At 42.9% G+C, this 22,926-nt stretch overlaps 1 protein-coding gene across 2 annotated transcripts; it reads left to right on the forward strand.

The window, feature by feature from the left end:
- Positions 1-3,005: 3,005 nt before the first annotated feature.
- On the forward strand, positions 3,006-21,813 carry MGST1 (microsomal glutathione S-transferase 1). Of its 2 annotated transcripts, none has more exons than XM_081331277.1 (4): positions 3,006-3,166; positions 15,949-16,097; positions 18,316-18,410; positions 19,358-21,813. In XM_081331277.1, the coding sequence occupies exons 2-4, from the start codon at positions 15,972-15,974 to the stop codon at positions 19,605-19,607; spliced, it is 471 nt and encodes a 156-aa protein (XP_081187403.1). In that variant the 5' UTR covers positions 3,006-3,166; positions 15,949-15,971; the 3' UTR covers positions 19,608-21,813. The 2 variants fall into 2 exon arrangements, with proteins under 2 accessions (XP_081187403.1, XP_081187404.1); XM_081331278.1 differs by lacking the exon at positions 3,006-3,166 and adding an exon at positions 15,088-15,371.
- Positions 21,814-22,926: the final 1,113 nt, after the last annotated feature.

Here is a 22,926-nt window from a genome sequence, read left to right on the forward strand (position 1 = left end):
AAGTGAATTTTGCCTCATTTTACGACCTTTCTTGCCACAGTGGTTAAGTGAATCACTGCAGTTGTTAGGAAGATGGTTGTTAAGTGAATCTGGCTTCTCCGCTGACTTTGCTTAAAGAAAGTTGCAAGAGCAGATCACATGATCCTGGGATGCTGCAACTGTCATAAATATGAGTCAGTTGCCCACCATCTGAATTTTGATCAACTGACCATGGGGTTGCTGCAATGGTCGTGTGAAAAACGGTCTTAAGCAGTGGTGGGATTCAAATATGTGAACAACCAGTTCTCTGTGTGGATGCTGCTTCCGGAAGTTAATTCTGGGCCTGAGCAATAAAAAACTGGCTACCGGTTCTGCCAAAGTGGTGCGAACTGGCTGAATCCCACCACTGGTCATAAGTCACTTTTTTCAGTGCCGTTGTAACTTTGAACAGTCACTAAATGAACTGTTGTAAGTCAAGGACTACCTGTACACAAATACCACAACTGAAGCCTTATAAGTAAACATATTCGTAAGGAAAACAAGATAGCAGGAATTTATGCATTTCCCTTGTAGCTGCACAGTGGATAGAGCTGAGCACAGATCCAAAGGGCAAAATATAATTTGAAGCACAGGTGGGAGTGATTGTTACACCTGCCAGGAGCATCTTAAACCAAATGGATCTTTTCCTGAAGTTATGAAGCCAAGGGATCCCAGAAGATTAAGCAATGGGGATAGAATGTGATCCACCCGAGATCTCACCAGATTGTTACACAGCTTCCTGGACAGTAAACTCTAAATTGTTTTTATATTTTGCACCAGGCCTTTCGGGCAGTTGATTTAAGAAGTTTTCATTGACATTTTTCCTTCCTGTAAACCTTCACCCATTAATGTGGTTCAAGTGGAAATATTGAAAAGGGAGTAGTAGTGCACTACAAAGGATATAAAACATTATTAATTTACAGGGTTTGAAAGTCATGTCACGGCCTGCTCTAAGAAAGTGAGCCAAAGTAGATTGAAGAATTTTAAAAGTGGGTGAGGCAAGAATACTATTACACATGGTGGGGTAAGTAATATGTAGGCAAACTAATCTCTGCTCTTATTTAAATAATCTGTCCTGTTATACCATGGTGTCATTGAGAGATAGTAGCATACAGGTAGGAGTTTAATATTTAGAAACTACCTGTTAAATGAACACAGTTGTTGTGTTTTATTAAAGTGGATTTAAAATTTAAATATCTGAACCCTGCTTTATATGAATCTCCCTTCTCTGAGATCTTGACTTAACCCATCCCTCGTTTAAAACTCGACAAACATAGGGGTCTTAAAAAATATAGAGCCTTGGTGGAGCAGTGGGCTAATGCCTCCTTAAGTAACACCAGCTGCCTGCAATTAGTGCAGGTTCGCATCCCACCAGGCTCAAGGTTGACTCAGCCTTCCATCCTTCCGAGGTAGGTAAAATGAGGACCCAGATTGTTGGGGGCAATTAAGCTGACTTTGTAATAATGCCGCTTGGGGTGTGTGTGAAAGCTCTAATAAGCAGGCATATACATAGAATGAAGGCTACTGCTAAGCTTGTAAACCGCCCTGAGTCTTCGGAGAAGGGTGGGATATAAATGGAATTAAAATAAAATAAAAAATAAAAAAATTATCATTATCCTTCCATTGTTTTCCAATGAACTGCTCACCTGGGGCACACGCATTTTATTTATTTGTCAAACAACAATTACAATTTCAAACGAACAAAAGCTAAAATGTGACAGGGATGATAGGCTGGTTAATGCACTTACCACTAACTCCAAGGTACTCTTTTCAAAAGGCAACTGGATATTCTTGGATTGTTTTCTTTGAAAACGTTTCACGAAACGTTTTTCAAATGAAAACAAGGTCCAGGTGCCTTTTGAAAAGAAAAAAAAACACCACCTTTGGGACAACCATGACCAGGATGATTGAGAATCTCCACAGGCACATAAACAACCGTGCCAGATGCCCTTTTGCAACATTGAAAACGACTAATTCACCACCAAGAAATTTACCTTCCAGCTCAATCAGAGCTCCTCACTCCTTGTTAGGCTTACAGAGGCTCTCTCTGCACACTAAGGTACACTTTCAGGGGTCTTCAAACTCGGCCCTTTTATGACTTGTGGACTTCAATTCCCAGAATTCCTCAGCCAGGCAGTCTGGCTGAGGAATTCTGGGAGTTGAAGTCCACAAGTCATAAAAGGGCCAAGTTTGAAGAGCCCTGCTTTAAGCCAGCATAACTGAAAATAAACCGAGTCACGACACGACAAGCTCCCCAGAGAGCTTTCAGAAGTTGCGGGCGCTCCGTCACTGAAGAGATTGGACAGCCACTTGTCTCAAAAATTGCACAGGGTCTCCCGCTTGAGCAGAGGGCTGGACTAGAAGGCCTCCCAAAGATCCACTTCCAGCTCTATTCTGCTTAAGGCAGGGGTCTTCAAACTCGGCCCTTTTATGACTTGTGGACTTCAATTCCCAGAATTCCTCAGCCAGGCAGTCTGGCTGAGGAATTCTGGGAGTTGAAGTCCACAAGTCATAAAAGGGCCAAGTTTGAAGAGCCCTGCTTTAAGCCAGCATAACTGAAAATAAACCGAGTCACGACACGACAAGCTCCCCAGAGAGCTTTCAGAAGTTGCGGGCGCTCCGTCACTGAAGAGATTGGACAGCCACTTGTCTCAAAAATTGCACAGGGTCTCCCGCTTGAGCAGAGGGCTGGACTAGAAGGCCTCCCAAAGATCCACTTCCAGCTCTATTCTGCTTAAGGCAGGGGTCTTCAAACTCGGCCCTTTTATGACTCATGGACTTCAACTCCCAGAATTCCTCAGCCAGCGTAGCTGGCTGAGGAATTCTGGGAGTTGAAGTCCATGAGTCATAAAAGGGCCGAGTTTGAAGACCCCTTGGAGCCTTAAGGACACAAGTTAGGTTGCAGGGCCTAGTGGGCGGCGGCAAAGCCCCAAGGCAACGCCTGTCTCAAACAGCGTTACGTGTTGCGTGCGAGTGGCTGAGAAAGCGCAAGTCAGTAAAGTTGCAACACAAAAGCCGAGAGGGAGGAGCGAACTTTCCCGCTGCCCCGGGCTGAGCAAAAAAGTGCGCTTGGCGGGCGGAACGGCTCTCGGCAACTCGCGGTCGGCAGAAGCAGAGAGGTGCAAAGAGCAGAAGCAGCCCGGCTTAGGTCGGTAGGCAGAACGTGTCTCTTTGGGCGCGGACTCGAGTGGATCAGTGGGTGGGTGGGTGGGTGAAGGGCGCGCGCGCGCGACTGGAAAACAGGCGCGCTTTTGCAGGCGCCAGGTTCCTTTTGCCCGCTACGCTCCGAAGGAGGAAAAGCGTTTTTGCAAAAGTTGCGCCCGCTTCTCAGCTTGTTTGGTGCGAAATCCTAGATGGGAGGGCGGTTGGTGTTTGTGTGTGTGCGCGCGCGCGCGAGTAAAAGAGAGAGTTGCGTGAAAGCCGGGCGGTGTTCTCCTTAGAGATCAGCGGAGAGTGCACCTCTCTCCACGCCTCCCATCTGGGACTGTGGGAAACCTGCTCACCTGCAGGTTTAGAGACGCGCACCCATCTGCAGGGCTTTTTGCAAATGCGGAAGGAGCTCTGTTTTCTATAGAAGAGGCTTCTCTGGAGCTCGCAGCTGAACTTGTGAAGGCCTCTGGTGCACTGCGAGCTTGCTTGCAGACGTTTCATTGTCCCGACTAGGTCGCATCATCCGGGCTAATGAGCTTGGGAGCAAAGCCCACACTCCCTCACACTGGTGATGTGACCTAGTCGGGGAATGAAACGTCTGCAACCAAGCAACCAAGCTGGGAGAGCACCAAGGACTCCAGGCCTCTACTTCACTGCCTGAATCCCTGATCTGTTGCCTCATTACGGGGGGAACGGGAATTCTCAGAAGGGCTGTTCAGAAGGGCTGTGCAGAAAGGCGTGGGGGTTGCACACCATTCATCTCACTGGTGGATTTCAGTACCCTGTTGCACAGCTTGGTCGTAGTTCAAAGTGTAACTCAATTGTTGTTAGTTGCGAAGTCGTTTCCGACCCATTGCAACCCCATGGACAACGTTCCTCCAGGCCTTCCTGTCCTGTACCATCTTCTGGAGTCCATTTAGGCTCACGCCTAGTGACTCCGTCCAGCCACCTCCTTCTCTGTCGTACCCTTCTTCTCTTGCCCTCAACCTTTCCCAGCATTAGGCTCTTCTCCAGTGAGTCCTTTCTTCTCATTAGGTGGCCAAAGTATTTGAGTTTCAACTTCAGGATCTGGCCTTCTAAAGAGCAGTCAGGGTTGATCTCCTCTAGGACTGACCGGTTTGATCGCTTTGCAGTCCAAGGGACTCGCAGGAGTCTTCTCCAGCACCATAGTTCAAAGGCCTCAATTCTTTGGCGCTCAGCCTTTCTTATAGTCCAACTTCACTCAATTACTAGATGGTAAATCTGGTATGATTGCAAAATGCAATGGCATTTGTACAGAGATTAAGCAACCAACTTACGTTAAAAGCCAAGTGTAGATTTCATTTAAAAAGAAAAATCTTCATCAGGGTCCAATCCAAGCCGGGAATAAACAAAATGGAGACTGCTTTAGGAAAGAAGGTTCTTGTTTATTGAGTTGCAGAACCAGACAGACATATGGCTCTGGGGCAGCTAATCACATGGAGCTGGGAGTGGTGGGTTTTTATACCCTTTTGGGCTTTTGTGTTGAGTTCCTGTGGCATGAACTTTGACCTGAGCTTTTGAGTGTGTCCTTTTGGTATTCTGATGGTAGTGGGTTAATCCTATTATGTTCTAAAGGTCATGTCCTGCTTTCCCTGAGGCTGGGGCTGATGGCTATGTCCTGTGTCAAATTTTTGGGTGAGAGGTTGCAGTTCTAATTCTGTCACTTTGCTATTTTTTAGCTATCAACTCTTTCTGCAAGGGATTTCAAAAAACCCTGTCTAGAATTGGCTTCTGCAGGTACTATTTGCTCATGAATGGGGCTGAATGGGATGATCAGATCTGTATTTCTACAGATCTGGCCTGCTTAGTTTCTGTTTGTGGCCATTAAGAAAACCTGGGCCTGCTTTCCTGCCTTAAGATCCTTTGGAGAAATGTAATATTCCGCCTTTTTAATACCCCCCAAAATATTTCCTTCTCTGGGGGGAGGGGGGGCGGTGCTGACTTCCCACACTAGACAGTAAATCTGGTATGATTGCAAAATGCAGTGGCATTTGTACAGAGATTAAGTAACCAACTTACTTTGATTTGAGGCCAAGCATCATTTAGTGCCGGTGGAAAGCAAGCCAAGTCCTCACCTGCCTGCCAAACTGGTTCAGTCTTAGCTGGTGGGTCACAGTTGCTCTGTCCTTGAGCATAGGGTGAGGGTCAAGGGAGTGGGAGTTCATATTTGCACAAGATGTTAATTAAGTTTTCCGCACAGAGTGAAGTTCATCTGCAAGATGCAACTGAGATACAGATTTCATCACCTGTGGGAATTCAGCTTCAGTGTTAGCTGAGCCAGGAAAAAGGCTGAGGAAGAGGCAAAAAGGATTTAAGATGTGTTACCAACTTTAGGGAGGAGAAAATGATTACAGGCTGCAGTAGCTATCTTAACATCACATACCGTAGTAGTTTTGTGCTAGATAGTTTTCCAGCCAAAAAGGGCAGGAGTATATTTCTGTTTGGACATTGGGTTGGTTCAGTTTTAAGTGTTTACATGCAAGTCATATTCTAAAGTTTAGGGACAAACTGAGATCAGTGGAAAATATTGGTTTCAACTACCAGAGGAGTGTAAATCCAGAAAAAAAAATACAGTGCTCATTTATTTATTTGATTTTCTCCCACCTGTATTATTTTTATAAATACAGATAGTCCTCAACTTATAACCATTCATTTAGTGACCACTTGAAGTTACAACGGCAGTGAGAAAAGTGAGTTATATTCGTTTTTCACACTTACCAGCCTTGCTGCATTCCCCTTGGTTACATGAGATCCCCTTTTGTGACCTTCTGACAAGCGAAATCAATGGGGAAGCCAGATTCACTTAACAACCGTGTTCCTAAACAGTTGCAGTGAGTCACTTAACTATGGCAAGAAAGTTCATAAAATGGGACAAAACTCGCTTAACAAATGTCTCATGTAGCAACAGAAAGTTTGGGCTCAATTGTGGTCCTAAGTTGAGGACTTCCTGTAGTTGGCCCCCATGGCACAACTTTGCTTTTCCAACCAAACTTTTTTAATTGCTGCAGCAACAATTTAGAAAAGCTGTACAGTGAGGCCTAGCTTATCAAAGGCCCCAAATCTACCACAGAGAAGAAGAAATTAACGCAGGAGTTTACAGCAAAGTAAAGATGAAAATAGTATCTTTAGCCAGGTCTGGTTGAAGTGAAGTTGATTTTCATAAGTGCTATTCAGTCAGCCCTGACTACAGGTATATTACAGATACTGTGTTTCCCCGTAAATAAGACGGGGTCTTATTTATTTATTTGCCTCCAAAAGAGGCACCAGGTATTTTTGGAGTAGGCCTTACCTTTGGCACCTACAGCCCCACCCAGCCAGTCCACTTCTTCTGGGGCCAAAGTTCTGCAGCTGCATTCAGGCCTCTATTTTGCAGTCAGGCCTTTCCAGAAGGCCTAAGGAGCCGAGTACTGATTTATGAATTCAATCCATAGCTTGGTGCTCAACTGCTGAGGTTTTGCAGAATTGAGCTATCTTGTCTGCACAGGCCTTCTGGAAAGCTCTGTGACTGAGAAATGCAGGCCTGGCTGCAGAAGAGGCCTCAGAAGAAGAGGTGGGCAGGCAAGGAGAGGACTGGCTGCAAGGTAAGTGGGAGCAGGGCGGATGGGGCACCTCCATACCCCCATCCTAGCTTGATTTTTAGGTGTGTGCCTCGCCCCAAAACTAGGGCTTATTTTTTGGGTAGGGCTTATATTAGGCCCACCCTCCAAAATCAAGCTAGGGTTATTGTTGGTGTAGGCCTTACTTTCGGGGAAACACGGTAGTTCTCGACTTATGACCACAATTGGGGCCAGAATTTCCATTGCTAAGCAAGGCGGTTGTTAAGCAAGTTGCACCATTTTGGAAGCCAGCTGGGAAGGTTGCAGATGGTGATCAAATGACTCTAGAGATGCTGCAGTTTTCATAAATACACGCCATTTGCGAAGCACCAAAAATTTGATCATGTGACCATGAGGATGCTGCAATGGTTGTAAAAGTGAGGACTGTTCAGAAGATACATTTTTCAATGCCATTTTAACTTCAAACAAAAGGTTGTAAGTCAAGGACTAATTGCATTTAGTCTCTCCCCTACCTCCACCAGGATATGCCAGATGAGAAAAAATATAGTTTTGCTCAGTTGCAATATTCAACCTTTAGCAAACAGGAAAAAATATTTAGAATGGGTCAGTCTGTAGTGGATGCAGTATTGCACGGTGTTGTTCTCCTACAGTGTCTTGTCTGCCTGTAGATGCAATTGCTTGTGACCCAGTGGAGGTTTGAATAGCGACATCTGAGCCAACAGTTAAAACTTGGCCTGCATAGAATACAAGTCCATGTATCTAGTCCTCTTGAGGCAAGAACTCCAGAATGCAAGCTTGAGTGCAAGAACTCCAGAATGCAAGCTCCCTCTGTGAGCTCCAGAAATTGACTGGGGGATGAGTGGGAGATGCTTCTTTCTCATTTGGAAAAAAAAATAGAATGACTAGAAACAAAGCAAAAAAAAACCCATCAAAGTCACCTTGTAGGGGAGATGGGAGGTGCAAAAAATTAGTAATAAAATAAGTAAATGAAATATTTTGATGTGGAAATTGGCTTGTTAAGTAATAGCATGCAAAGGGGTTGCACATCCTTTTGATTCAGCACAAATAATCGCTGCAAATGTATTTTTTGTTGTTTATTTGCATCTGTATGTTCAGGGTTGAGTGGTCTCTTCATTCATTTAGTCATGCCGCTTAATGTTGATCAAGCTTGTGCAAAATCTGCATTTTCTATGGTGGTGGGATTCAGGAGCTGGGTGAGAGACCGGTGTTTGAAGCAGGGCTCAACCATGCAAGCTGGCGGGATGACTTAGGCCAGGGGTGTCAAACTCAATTTCATTGAGGGCCGCATCAACATTGCGGTTGCCCTCAGGGGGCCGAGTGGGTATGGCCAGGGTGGGCGCGGCCTACTGGGTGGGCGTGGCTGGAGTGCGTATGGCCTACTGGGTGGGCATGGCCAGCTCTACATCATTTGCATCAAGGGTGCCTATGGGGGCCTGGGCAGGAGTGGGACAGATCTGAGGGTCTCTGGCAGGAGGAGGGTCTCTGGGCCAGGGCCAAGGCAGAGGGGGCCGTTCCCTCACTGTTTCCAGGATGGCTTCGCGGGCCACATGAAACCACTTCGCGGGCCGGATCTGGCCCCCGGGCCTTGTGTTTGACATGTCTGACTTAGGCCCAATCTTTTACTCTCCTTATAAGCACATCCTGATCATACTTTGAGCTGTTGGGAGAAAGGTGGGTTAATGTCAGACCCCAAGCCAAGAATGACGTGTGGTGATTTTTCCAAGCTGAGTTCTTTTTATTGTTTCACATCTACAGACCAAATGTTGTCAGAATAAGCTCTGAATAACAGAATAATAGAGTTGGTAGGGACTTTGGAGGTCTTCTAGCCCAGGCTCCTGTTCAGGAAGGGGACCCTAAGAATTTGAGCAATTGGCTATCCAGTCTCTTTTTAAAAGTGTTGGGGGGGGAATCAAATCATTCTCCAAAGCACCAGAGGGCAGGACAAGAAACAAGGGTTGGAAACTGACCAAAGAGGGAAGCAACCTGGAATTAAAGAGAAACTTCCTAACAGTGAGGACAATTAACCAGTGGAACAGCTTACCTCCAGAAATCGTGAGCGCTCCATCAACTGGAGTTTTTTTTTTATTTTTTTTATTGAAAAGTTTTAACATACATTTTATCTTTAACAATCCCCCCTCCCCCTCCCGTACCCATCCCTCCCTACCCCTCCCCCCCCCCCCCCCGACTTCCCAGAGCTAAGTACAGGGTATAAAAACAAAAAAACAATCATGAACATCCATATGCTAACAACCATAAACTCTAAAATCTGTCACTCTCTAGCTCATATAGGATAACTACAAACACTATTACTATTAAATATAAAAAAAAAGAAAAAAGAGAAAAAAAGGAAGACTTATTCAAATGCTACATGAAACTTTTTAGTCCCATATTTGTTCTGGATATACTCAATCCATTTTCTCCACTCCATAATATAACGTTCTTGCGAGTGATCTTTCAAATAAGCTGAGATCTTTGCCATCTCTGCCAGGTCAGAAACCTTTAAAGTCCATTCTTCTATAGTCGGCAGTTCCTCCTTCTTCCAATATTGACCTATTAAGAGTCTTGCTGCCGTAATTAAATTCAACATCAGCTTAGTGTCCACAACCGTAGCATCTGTAATTATACCTAACAAAAAAAGTTGCGGACAAAACTTTATCCTTTGCTTGAAAATCTTCTGCATATTCCACCAAATTTTTATCCAAAAGGCCTTAACCTTTTTACAAGTCCACCATATGTGAAAATATGTTGCATCTTCATTGCCACACCTCCAGCACTTGGGCTGATAATTCGGATACATACTTGCAAGGTTTTTAGGATCTAGATGCCATCTATAAAACATTTTATAAAAGTTCTCTCTTAAGTTTTGAGCTTGTGTAAATTTTACGTTCCTCACCCAAATCTTTTCCCACGTATCCATTGTGATAACTTCTTGGATGTTTTGGGCCCATTTTATCATACAATCTTTAACAAGCTCTGTTTCTGAATCAATTTCTATCAATGCAAGATATATCCGTTTGATATGTGCTGGACCCTGATTTCTAATTTGCTTTATCAGATTTTCATCAGTCATTGTAAAACCAGTTTTCTGATCTTCTTTCCACCTGGCCCGTAGCTGAATATATTGAAACCAAGTTTGAACAATCTTCTCATCTCGCAAGAGACTGTACGGTTTCAGACACCAGACATTTCTTTCCAGACTTAAAATCTCCTTATACGTAGTCACATCATGTTTAAAACCAACATTTATATTTTCTATTGCGTGTTTTGGGATTGCCCACAATGGTATCTTACAATCTAACTTATGTCTATACTTCTTCCAAACTCTCAACAATGCCTGTCTTAAAATATGCGCTTTAAACACATTATCTACCTTTTTATCATACAACAAATATGCATGCCAGCCAAACAACAAGTCGTGGCCCTCAAGATTTAATAATCTCTCTTGTGTCAAATTAATCCAATCACTTATTCCTGCTAGCGCAGCAGCTTCATAATATAATTTAAAATTGGGCATTTTAAGACCACCTCTTTCACGAGTATCCTGCATAATCTTAAGTTTAACTCGTGGCCTTTTCCCTGCCCAAACAAATTTGTTGATACCTCGCTGCCATTCCTCCAGATTAGAATCTTTCTTAAGAACCGGTATCATTTGAAATAAGAATAAAAATTTAGGCAGGACATTCATTTTCACTGCTGCGATTCGCCCCAACAAAGACAATTGCATTTTTTCCCAGCTCTCCATTTCTTTTTGCACATCCAGTGGGTTCAAAATCAAGGCCTTTTCTTTTTCCCTAATTTCGTTCTCCAATTCTTTCCTTCTAGCTTCCAAAGTACGTCTGTGTTTATTATTCATATATATCAACACCCCTCTCATATAGGCCTTGCTAGCATCCCAAACCATGTCCATAGAAGTATCCTTATTCATATTAATTTCAAAAAAATCCTTCATCCGCTGTTTACATTCTTCCACATTTCTCTTTCTAAACAAGTTCTCATTTATGCGCCACGAGCGCCTATCTCTATTGTCCTTATTGATCTCTAACCAAACTGGACTATGGTCAGAGATAGCTCTTGCACAGATCTTTACCTTCTTAATCCTAGAAAAAAAGTCATTAGTCAGCAAAATAAAATCAATCCTGGAAAAAGATTGATGTCTATCAGAAAAAAAAGTATAATCCTTTTCATGCAGGTGAGTGTCACGCCAAATATCTCGCAGTTCCAAATCATGCTTCATTTCAAAAAAAGATTTAGGCAATCTGGCATGACTCGGAGCACGCTTAAAAAAACCAGCCTTATCCATCTGTACATCCAAAACACCATTTCAGTCCCCCATAAAAATAAATGATTTGTAATCCAATTGAGTAAGCTTTGTATGAAGTGAACTAAAAAAATCAGCTTGCTGTTGATTAGGAGCATACAGTCCAACTAAAAGCGTTTTTTTGCCTTCTAGCAACAAATCTATCAAAACGTATCTTCCATGCTTATCTGCTTCAATTAATTCCGCTGTTAAAGCGCTTTTAACATAAACAACCACTCCATTTTTCTTATTCATCGCAGAGGCAACAAATTGCGTGCCCAACCTTGAGTTCGATAAATACTTTTGGTCCATAACCCTAATATGCGTTTCTTGCAAACATATAACATCAATCTTGAATTGTTTTAAATATTGAAAAACTTTCTTTCTCTTCTGTGGTGAATTAAGTCCATTAACATTCCAGGTTAGAAATTTAGTCGCCATGCGTGGCATCCCGAAGCTGTTGGAGCACATCTTTAATAGCCCCTCTGTCTCCTTTGGGCCGCGCTCCTCCCACTGCTTCACTGTAAGTACGCTTTGAAAGTTCCATAAACTTCTGCTGGTCTTGCTCTTTTATTTGTTTTGCCCGTTTTAAAGCGGCACGCGTCCCCCTCTGCTCTCCAGCAACATCCGACGAGGCTATAATTTGATCCCCTCCAGCACCATTCTCCTCTTTCTGTCCACCTTCGGCCTCTTGGGGTTTCCCTTCTCCAAATCCCTTTGCAGCTTCCAGAAGTGATAGTGGGGTCGCTTTTAAAACATTATTGTAGAAGTCACGCGCCTGTGTCACAGTAACCAGACGGTATCTTTTACCTTCATGCATCACCACCAATCCGACAGGAATCTCCCATCTAAACTTTATTTCACGTTGCTTAAGTTCTTGCACGAGAAATGCAAAATCCTTCCTTCTCCTTAAAATCTTTGGAGGAATTTCTTTTAAAACCAAAACTTCTTGGTCAGCAATCACAACTTTAGTATCATAAGCGGCTTGAATAACTTCATCTCTAGTTTCTCTCTTTATAAAATAAACCACCACATCTCTAGGTAGCTTTCTCTGTCTAGCAATCCATGAGTTAACACGAAAAACTTTATCCTTGCATCCCTTTATTTCAGATGCAGACTGAGCCAATACTTCTTCCAAAGCCTCAGAAATCAGCTGCTTTAGGTCTTCTTTAGGATTCTCTTTTAAGCCCCTGATTCTAATAGCATGCTGCATCTGATGATACTGGACAAGACTCAATTCTCCGTCCATTTTATCCCTTAAATCTTCATTCTCCAGTACCTTTACTTCTAATGTAGCATTCTTTTGACTCAGATCCTCCACTTTTTCGTCCAAACTTTGCACACATTCAGCCACGCTTTCCACTGTAGACAAAATGCCTACCCTCATCGCACTAAACTTCTCTTCTATCCTCTCCTCCAATTTCTCCTCCACCTTTGCCAACTTGTCACCCAGCATTTCTGATATTACCTGGGATTGTTTTTCCAAGGCATCTTGTAACTCCTTCGATGTCAATGCAGCAGGAGAAAGCAAAGCTTGCAACGATGTCTGTTGCACCGGGGAAGTTCCCGCACTCCGAAGAGTTTTTGAGGGAGGTTTAGCCGCCATCTTTTCACTTTCACTTGTTGCGCACTTTCACTTTAAGTTTATAAAGTCCATTAAGCTAGAGAATAAGAATAAAAGTCCTCTTCACCTTAACCTCCTGTACCGCTCTGCCTGCTCCTTTTTATTCCAAGGTCTTTCCTTCTGGCAGGGGTGGTCGCAAACGCCTGGCTCTGCTCCAAAAATCCTGGAGCAGAGACGCTGAACAGCTGGGAGCAACCCAGGCTACGGGGGAGTTCAATCCTTCAGCCGCCCAAGCTTTAAGCTCAGGTGGCCCCGGAGAACTCAACCCCTACCTGGGGCCTCACCCCCTCCTCTTCTCCCGAGGAGGGGGCTTCAAATCCACCCGAACAGCTGATCGGCGCTGTTTCGGGTGAAAACAACTCAGCTGAGCAGCGGGCAGCCCGAAACGGCTGTCTCCGGCGCCGCGCCGCCACCGGAAGTCCATCAACTGGAGTTTTTTAAGAACAGGCTAGAGACAGTCACTTGTCTGAAATGGTGTAGGACATAGGACATAGAAATTTCCTGACAGAACAATTGATCAGTGGAATGACTTGCCTCCAGAAGTTGTGGAGGCTCCAACCCTGGAGGTCTCTTAAGAAGAGATTGGACGAGCATTTGTCTGAATTGGGGCTGGACTAGAAGACCTCCAAGGTCCCTTCCAGCTCTGTTCTGTTCTGTTTTATTCGCCTCCAGTGATGGAGCACCCACAACGTCTAAAGGCAAACTGTTCCATTGGTTAACAGTTCTCCCTGGTTAGGAAGTTTCTCCTTAATTCCAGGTTGCTTGTCTCCTTGATTAGTTTCCACCCATTGCTTCTTGTCCTGCCCTCTGGTGCTTTGGAAAATAAGTTGACAACCCCCCCCCCCTATTCTCTTTGGGGCAACCCCTGAGATATTGGAACACTGCTATCATGTCACCCCTAGTCCTTCTTTTCATTAAACTAGACCAGGGGTAGGCAACCTCGGCTCTTTTATGACTCATGGACTTCAACTCCCAGAATTCCTAAGCTAGCTTGACTGGCTCAGGAATTCTGGGAGTTGAAGTCCATGAGTCATAAAAGAGCCGAGGTTGCCTACCCTTGAACTAGACCTACCCAATTCCTGCAACTGTTCTTCATATATTTTAGCCTCCAGCCTTCTAAATCATTTGTTGCTTACCGTTCTATTTGCATCTACATTAACTCCCTTTTTTTACAATATACGCTCTGTGTACTATTAGGGAGGGGCTGTCCCTCGCCCTCTTTCTCTCACACATCGTATCTGGGCTGAGCTGCCTCTTACTCCTCTGGAATGCACTCTCTCTGACCTGGGCGTCCATCTGCTTAACCACCTTCCCTCACTAATGTTGGGTTTGGAAAGATGGATCTTGCTGCAATGGTGTCTGGTTCACCTGTCATGCTAATCATTATGTTTGGTTTGGGTTTGGCTTAAGTGGGATGAGGATCAAAAAGTTATTAGGCCAGGACAAAGCTAAATGAGATGTGATTTAGTTTTAAATAAGCAAAATTCATAGGATTGGTGTCTTGAGTGTTCAACCATTTCCTGTTTTCCCCCCCTACACATAAAAGGCTGTGTATGTGTGTGTGTGTATGTTTTCGTAGATTTTCACGGATACAGGTATGTAGGTCTTGCCGTATTCGGATCTTTTCCCTAATCATTATGTTTGGTTTGGGTTTGGCTTAAGTGGGATGAGGATCAAAAAGTTATTAGGCCAGGACAAAGCTAAATGAGATGTGATTTAGTTTTAAATAAGCAAAATTCATAGGATTGGTGTCTTGAGTGTTCAACCATTTCCTGTTTTTTCCCCCTACACATAAAAGGCTGTGTATGTGTGTGTGTGTATGTTTTCGTAGATTTTCACGGATACAGGTATGTAGGTCTTGCCGTATTCGGATCTTTTCCCGTGTAAGATTGAGAGTGTCTTGGCGACGTTCCGATGAGGTCCCACTAAGCATCTTCAGGCTGGTGTCTTTGGCTTTGTGCTACAAAGCCGAAGACACCAGCCTGAAGATGACGAGTGGGACCTCGTCGAAACATCGCCAAGACACTCTCAATCTTACACGGGAAAAGACCCGAATACGCCAAGACCTACATATATATACTGTACATATACACATACATTTTATATATATATATATATATATATATATATATATATATATATATATATATATATATATATATATATATATATATATATATATATATATATATATATACACATACATATATATATATATATACACATACATTACATACATACATACATACATACATACATACATACATATATTTCTGGCCAGTTATACAAGATAAGTCCTCTTATATCTACCAGGTGGCAGAGGTTGTGATGCAAATAGTCCTAAACTTATGCAAATAGTCCTAAACTTACAATCGGTCGTTTTTATGGCTATTTGCAAAGTGTCCTGCAGTCACGATTTAGGATGCTTTTGCCAGAAAATGGTGTTTACTTCCTTTTTCCAGCAAAATCACCTTATAGTGAACAATGCTTAACTGCCACTTAATGATCATAAAATATAAAATCAGGCCTGGTTATATGATAACAGAATAACAGTGTTGGAAGGGACCTTGAAGTTCTTCTAGTCCAGGGGTGTCAAACTGCCGGCCCACGGGCCGGTTTCATCATACTGAAGCTGCGCAATGCAAAAAGAGTCGAGATACGTCGCGACATGTCACGTGATGTGGTGAGTTTGACAACCGTACTCTAGTCCCCACACCCTGCTCAAGCAGGAAACCCTATACAGGTAGTCCTCAACTTATAACAGTTATTTAGTGACCATTCAAAGTTACAGCGCCCCTGAAAAAAGTGACTTATGACCTATGACTGTTACAGCATCCTCACGGTCAGATGATCAAAATTCAGATGCTTGTCGACTGACTCATATTTATGACGGTTGCAGTTTCCCAGGGTCACGTGATCCCCTTTTGCGACCTTCTGACAAGCAAAGTCAATGGCAAAGCCAAATTTGAATTAACAGCCGTGTTGCTAACTAAGAACTGCAGTGACTCACTTAATAGCAGTGGAAAAAAGTCGTAAAATGAGACAAAACTCGCTTAACAACTGTCTCACTTAGCAACAGAAGTTTTGGGTTCAATTATGATTGTACAAATGACAAATGATTGTCCAATCTGTCCTTAAAAAACCTCCAGACTCTCCCAGTTTATGTCCGTAGTTGCGGGGTTGTAATTCGAGGACTGCCTGTATCATATCATATATAGCTTGAATGTTGTCCTATCTGCTTTTCTTCCTTTGTGTTTCAGGTCTTTGGTGGAAATTGGCCAAGATGCGAAACACGCATGAATTTTTGGATAATGAAATCACTCTGGCATTTCTTAGATATGGAGTCATTGTTATTGGAAAAATGATGCTCATGAGCACAATCACTGCTTTCTTCCGAATGAAGAAAAAGGTGAGAGATGAGGGCATGGAGTAAGACTTTTGGGCACAACCCTTTGCATGACCGTAATAAGACAGGATTGATGGTAGTTGGGCTTCTAAACCTATCTGAAAAGCTCCAGGTTAATCTATACAGGCTAACCCATCATATCTTTGGGTTTGTAATTTATTATGGACTAACATTATGTACAAACCAGGCCTCTGTGGGTTTTTCTTAATAAACCATAATTCGAAATAGCTTACACATAGTTTTCTTTATTCCATTTGTGTACCACCACAACTGAATCATGACTTGGGGAGTGTAATATAGGTGCAATGATATTAAAGTATCTAAAATAAATTAAGATAAATCAGGGCATCCATGGTAGATTCATTTCTATTGCCATCCATGGTAACTATGTTAATTACAGTAATAATAACCAAAGATTTGAAAAAGTTTGCAATAGTGGTGAATATCTGTAGCTCGGGTGTAGGATGAGGGCGAAGGTTCGTTCTCCGAGCTTGTGGGTTAGTTTCCGAACGTTTCGTTACCAGGCTAGGTAATATCTTCAGTGGGTCAGTGTTGACTTTGGTTGGCTGTGCGGTTGATCTGGATTCTGAGAGGTTTGTAGGCTGGTTGTAAGTCAATGTGTCTGTTGGAATTGCTTGTGGAATCAAAGCACGCCCCCCAAGCTGGACCAGCAGTTCATCTCACAATGATCTTGATCTGATGTAACCTACCTATCACAAGATCCTCGCTTGCCACACCCACACCTGCAGCCCTTTATAAACAGAAGAACACTGACCCTGACATCCCCTAAACTCCGCTGAAGATGTTACCTAACTAAACGTTTGGAAACCAACCCACAAGCTTGGAGAACAAACTTTCACCCTCATCTTAAAAGTAATAGGACACAATGGGAATGGGTAGGATTTCAGTTCATCAGTTACAAAAAATAGTGTTACTAAGGATAGTGCGTATGTTTACAATATTTATAGCTTTCCTAGATCTGGCCAAATGCAAATAAATCCTTGACTTACAATGGCCTTGGAAAAAGTGCTTTTTACAGCCCTTAAAGTAATTCTGGCCATCATAAAGTGTTGTAGCCCACCACTACCACCCAGCGCAGTCCCGTAACTACATTTTGGCCATTTGGCAACTGGCTCACCTTTACAACTGGTTGCCAAGTGCCTCACAACTTTGTGATCACCATTTGCAGTCTTCTTTGCCCACTTCCCCAGAAAGTAAATGGGGAAGCCGGCACGGGAGGTTGCAAGTGAAGGGGAGCTGAAATCCTCTTTGTGACAGAGAGAAAAATTCTTCAGCAGGATTTCTGCAGCCCTACAAAGGTGCAGGAAGGGGAACTGAAATCTTTTGGTGGCTGCAGGGATGTATGAGACCAAAAGGGCTGCCTTCTAGGAAGGCTTCACCTCCATGCGGAGCTGAAATCTGTTGGCAGGCAGCTTTTTCATTGTGTTTGCTTAAGAACATGGGAGATAGCTTAACAACTGCAACTGGAAAATGCCAGGTCGTTGAGCAAAGCAGTCATGTTGGTGTCTTAACGTCTGCTTCATTCATTGACTGAGATTCTGGTCTTAATTGAGGACTACCTTTAGTCAGCAGTACTAAATCCACTCAGAAGTACCCGCTAGACCAGTGATGGCGAACCTTTTAGAGACCGAGTGCCCAAACTGCAACCCCAAACCCACTTATGTCAGGTGCTGGGTGGGTGTGGCCCATTGAGTGGGTGTGGCCAATTGGGTGGACATGGCCAATTGGGTGGGCGTGGCTGCGGTGGTAACGGCGACTGGGTGGGACTAAAAAGTTCAATCAATCAATTCCAACTTTGCGAGATCTTTTTCCTTCCCGCGAGAAGTTGAAATTGATTGATTGATGGAACCTTTTTTTTTTTGCACACGGTGGCGGAGGCGTAAAACAAAAAGGTTTTATAAAACCCAGCTGAAGGCCTAGGGAGACGGCGCGCGTGCCCACAGAGAGGGCTCTGCATGCCACCAGTGGCACGCGTGCCATAGGCTCGCCACCATGGCGCTAGACCGTGTGAATAGCAGTAACAATAATATTAATAACCATAATAATAGGTGTAGTAGTAAGCCAGAGTGGCATATCATTTCTTTCAATGCTGCAAAACTGATTCTAACCACTGTGCCACCACAACTCTTTTATTCATCTTGTTGACTCTGGCATGGTACCTCATCGTCTATTCTTTTCTGTAAACCTTTCTCTTGAATAGGCGTTTGTTAATCCTGAAGATACAGCATCATTTGGAAAAGGAGAGAATGCGAAAAAGTACCTAAGAACTGATCCTGATGTGGAACGTGTACGGAGGTAATTCAGGAACTTCTTGCCAAGCACGCCCATAAAGAAAGAAAAAAAAATACACGGGGAGTGCAAAAGGCTCTCACCTATGTGTTCGCACTTTATTTTCAATCACTGGCTTAGAAAAAATATTGATAGCGCCTTCCCTCGGTCCATTAATAACCCTGTTGTTTCTTTGATGGTCCTCTGTAGGGGTGTGCAAAATGTTCCGTGACCGTTTGCTTGCACAGTCCCATCTCTCCACTCTCCTGGCCGTGTTTATGATAGCCTGTGCTGTTGCAGCGTCTCGAGTTTGCATATTTAATTCCCACAGTCAATATGCGATCTAATTCACACCAGAAATTGGTAGTAGCATGAATTGGCCATGCTGCTGTTCTGGTGCTGATTTCTTGAATACAATTTTGCTGCTTCCCCTTTTTGAAACAAACAAACACAAAGCAAATGAATCGGAGGGAAGGAGAATTTATCCCCAGGCTGGGATAACTGGGATTGCCTTTCCCCACCACCACCTCATAATAATAATAATAAAAAAGCTCAAGTTTTTATTTTCATATGTTTATGGTCTGATAAACAGATGGCCAAAAAAAACTAGCCATTTTTCTTTTGAAGATTAATGTGAGTTCAAGGACAGCTGTTAATGTGACTGGTAGAGAAATCCTATGATTATAGACATACGAATGTTTTTACAGGATCCAGTCTGGGTCTGTGTCCAGGACCAGAGGTTTAGTCTTCTGACCTTTGGATGTGAACATTCTGGGAGAGAGAAGTTCCTTTGAGGATGGAGTCCAGCAAACGTCCGAAAGCTCGGAAGACTAAATCTCCGGTCCCAAAGACTGGCCCAGATTGGAACTTTATCCTGGTACATGTGTATTGCCCTTCGTTCATAAGGACATTTTGTTGGCATCAAATATGAAGGAAGCCTCTAACACAGAATCTCCTTTGCTTCTTTCCCTTAGAATCCATCTCAACGACCTGGAGAACATCGTTCCATTTCTTTTCGCTGGCTTCTTCTATTCTTTTTGTGGTGTGTCCCTCTCTACCGCCTTGATGCACTACCGGATTTTTCTTGGCTCTAGGATCTTGCACACCTTTGCTTACCTGATACCTCTTCCCCAGCCCAGTAGAGCTTTGGCTTGGATGGCTGGTTACTTAGTTACCTTTTCAATGATGTACAAGATTGTAATGGTTGCTTTCACTATGTCTTAGAAAAGAAAGCTAGAGATGTTTTCAGCCTGTCGTACTTTGGAGAGTGCCTTGTCCAGCCAATAGAAGAGAATATATTTAGCTCTGGGTTGAATTGTGGACTCCCTGGTGCTCTCTAAACTTGTTTGTTTGTTTGCAATGTTAACATTACCCAAGTAGGTGACATTATCAGTACTAGTGAGTGTGGAGTTTTCTCCCTGTTTATATATAGTACCCTCACTGTGCCACTTTTGGTGGGAGTGTGGTTTTCTCCTTGATTCGAGGAATTATCAAAGCCATATAAATATGATAAATAACCCTTTCTGGATCAAGGAATTACTAAAGAGAAAAACCACAGCCCCATCAAAACTGGAAGGACAAGTTACTGTATATAAATGGAACAAACCCCACACTCACTAGCACTGATAATGTTACCTAATTGGGTAATGAAATGTCTGCAAACAACCAAGCTCAACAAGCACCAAGGACTCCACCATTAATTCTTCCTCAGAGAAACTCCTTCGTCTCTGCCTCCCAACTTTCCAGAACATAACTTGTGCCTCCAGGAATGTTGGACCTCTAGTTGTCTTCTAAGACCTGACAGTTCTAGAACTTTTTTTTTTTGGCCATTATTTGCTAAAACTGTTTTGTGTGGAGAATCTGTCTTCCAAGGAAATATGTCCCTTATGCTTCCTCAAATATGTCCCTTATGCTTCCTCTTAACGGAGCATCACTTAGTGATAGTGCAAATACTTTGCACCCTCAGCACAATCTCTGTTAGCATAGAAAGTCACATACGAGAGACAGTGGTTATATTCTTTGTCTCTCATTCCTTCCTCTCACTCTCAATATGTGAGAAATTCAGTGTGAGTGATTAAATCTGAAGCCGTTATATACGCAGAACATTGGCTCTGCCACTGAGGTGATTACTCTCCACAGTTTTGCCTTTTTCCCCCCACAGTAACCGAAGCTGGTTGCTTCTTTATCCTCTGTTGTCTTGTGTCTAATACCCATGTTTTCTACTTTTCAAACAAGATTCTGAGCCATGACAGCAGTTTTCTTCGAAGGTGTCAAATGTGGAAGACGTGACAGTAAGACCGTGTTCTCTAACTTAGGGCCATCCTGATATCTTATGGTCATTATCAGTGGTTCTGGTTGGAAATAACAAAAGTTGTAGACCACCACATTTGGAGACCCACAAGCTGGAGAAGACTATTGCAAAAAAATAGCCACCCTCTTTGACCTTCCAGTTACATCAGTTTGATGGCTGTTGGCAAAAACAAAACAAGGACGAGTTGGATTTCTGGTGTAATCCACTAAATCTTTCTTGGATTTGCTGGCAAAACGTCCTTGTTTCAGTGTTATGAGAGAAGGAAGAATTTTCCTCATAATAAGTGATGGTAGAATCCCTTTTTCTGGGATACTAATTTTTCTAGGATATTAATTCTTTAGTTTGTAATTTTTGAGGACATTGCATTATTTCTGCAATAAGTGCAGACCATATGAGAAGCAACTATGGCTTACTCTATGTTACATCTTGAGTGGTTGAGGTATAGTCTTCTAGATGACCTCAGAATACAACTCCTTTTATCCCTGGTGATTAGCTATGCTAACGTGGAAGTTCAACAGTATCTGGAAAGCTGTACATTTTGGTAGGTCCTAGGATTGTAGATCTGGGAAGTTAACAGTGTGTTTGAAGCTCACAAAGCATGTCTCAGTTCCAACTCTTTAGGCCGTTTAACTTCTCATCTTCATCCTGAGTTGAGTTCTTGTTTGGTTCCTGAATAGTAAATTTAAGCCAATGGTTCAGATTGATAGTTCCACAACATCTGGAGAGTCATAGGTTCCCCACCCCTGTTCTACATTTTGAATGCACAAGGCCAGAAGCTAGAAGTTATAAACCAATTAAGTGAATTTGTACTTTGAATGGTTGGGCTTTGAATGTTTCACCATGTTTGATGTTCCTCGTGTTCTATCAGCGTTCCAAATTTAAGTTGGTTTCTGTTTGTTAAGATTTGAACCTTGTGAACAACTTCCTTTATTCCTGCTTTCTCCTTCACATGTTGACTTAGCTCATGCAAGCTTTAAGATTTTTAATGTGCACCATCTCTTTTGAGGGCATATATGAATGGTAATTTTCTACATATGCTATTTTGGGATGTATCTTTTTGAAGCATAAATAATAAAGACAACAGGAAAAAAAGTGTGTTGGAATTTTTGTGGCTGTTTTTTCCCCCCCTCCTCCTTGACTACAGTCAGCAAATAAGATGTCACAAAGAATCAGGCACTCAGAGCATCAAGTTCTTTGAAGAATATTTACCTTCATAATAGGATACTGCAAGCAATGCCAGTCCTTGTTGTAAAAGAGACTTTGATACAAATAGGTGTTTTAACCAAGTGCTGGAATAAACACTGGGAATGAAATTTCTTTTTGTCTAATGTACCTATACAAAGGAGAATATTTTAAGTGGCCCTTACTATGTCTTCTCAGCTTTCTTGTAATTTTTATTTCATAGAAAACGAGGGGCAATTGGACCCTTCAAATCTTATCTCCTGAAAGAATAATATATGACCAGATGTTTATATATATGTACTAGGAAAGGGTAACCAAATTTAGTTTTGTGACACCACGAAACATCAAGGATAAAATCTGAGAAAAAGCCCATTCTTGGCATAGAAAGATGGACAAGGAGATGTTCTGTGCCTTTTTAGAAAATACAAGTTCTCCATCAGATCGCAGAACAGGAATTCTAAGAGTAAGCAGTAACACAATGAGCAACATAACAATCCATGGAGTAGATTAATTTCAAGAATAAGAGCATAATGATGTGACCAAATACTTAGAAGTCACGTGTAGTGTAATTATGGGATGCAGTGGCTCAGTGGGTTAGGACGCTGAGCTTGTTGATCAGAAGGTCGGCAGTTTGGCAGGTCGAATCCCGAGTGCCGCGTAACAGTGAGCGCCTGTTACTTGTCCCAGCTTCTGCCAACCTAGCAGTTCGAAAGCACGTAAAAATGCAAGTAGAAAAATAGGGACCACTACGGTGGGAAGGTAACAGCGTTCTGTGTGCCTTTGGCGTCTAGTCATGCCGGCCACATGACCACGGAGACGTCCTTGGACAAGTGCTGGCTCTTTGGCTTTGAAACGGAGATGAGCACCGGCCCCTAGAGTCGGAAATGACTAGCACGCATGTGCGGGGGAACCTTTACCTTTATAGTATAATTAGTCCTCCACTTTTGACCACAATGGACTGGAATTTCCATTGCTAAATGATACAGCTGTAAAGGGTGACATTGCATTACTGCATTGCTTAGTGACTGTAATCTCTGCAGTCCTTAATGC

Source organism: Vipera berus (genome assembly GCF_964194415.1).
Source record: "Vipera berus genome assembly, chromosome: 6".
Taxonomy (NCBI): domain Eukaryota; kingdom Metazoa; phylum Chordata; class Lepidosauria; order Squamata; family Viperidae; genus Vipera; species Vipera berus.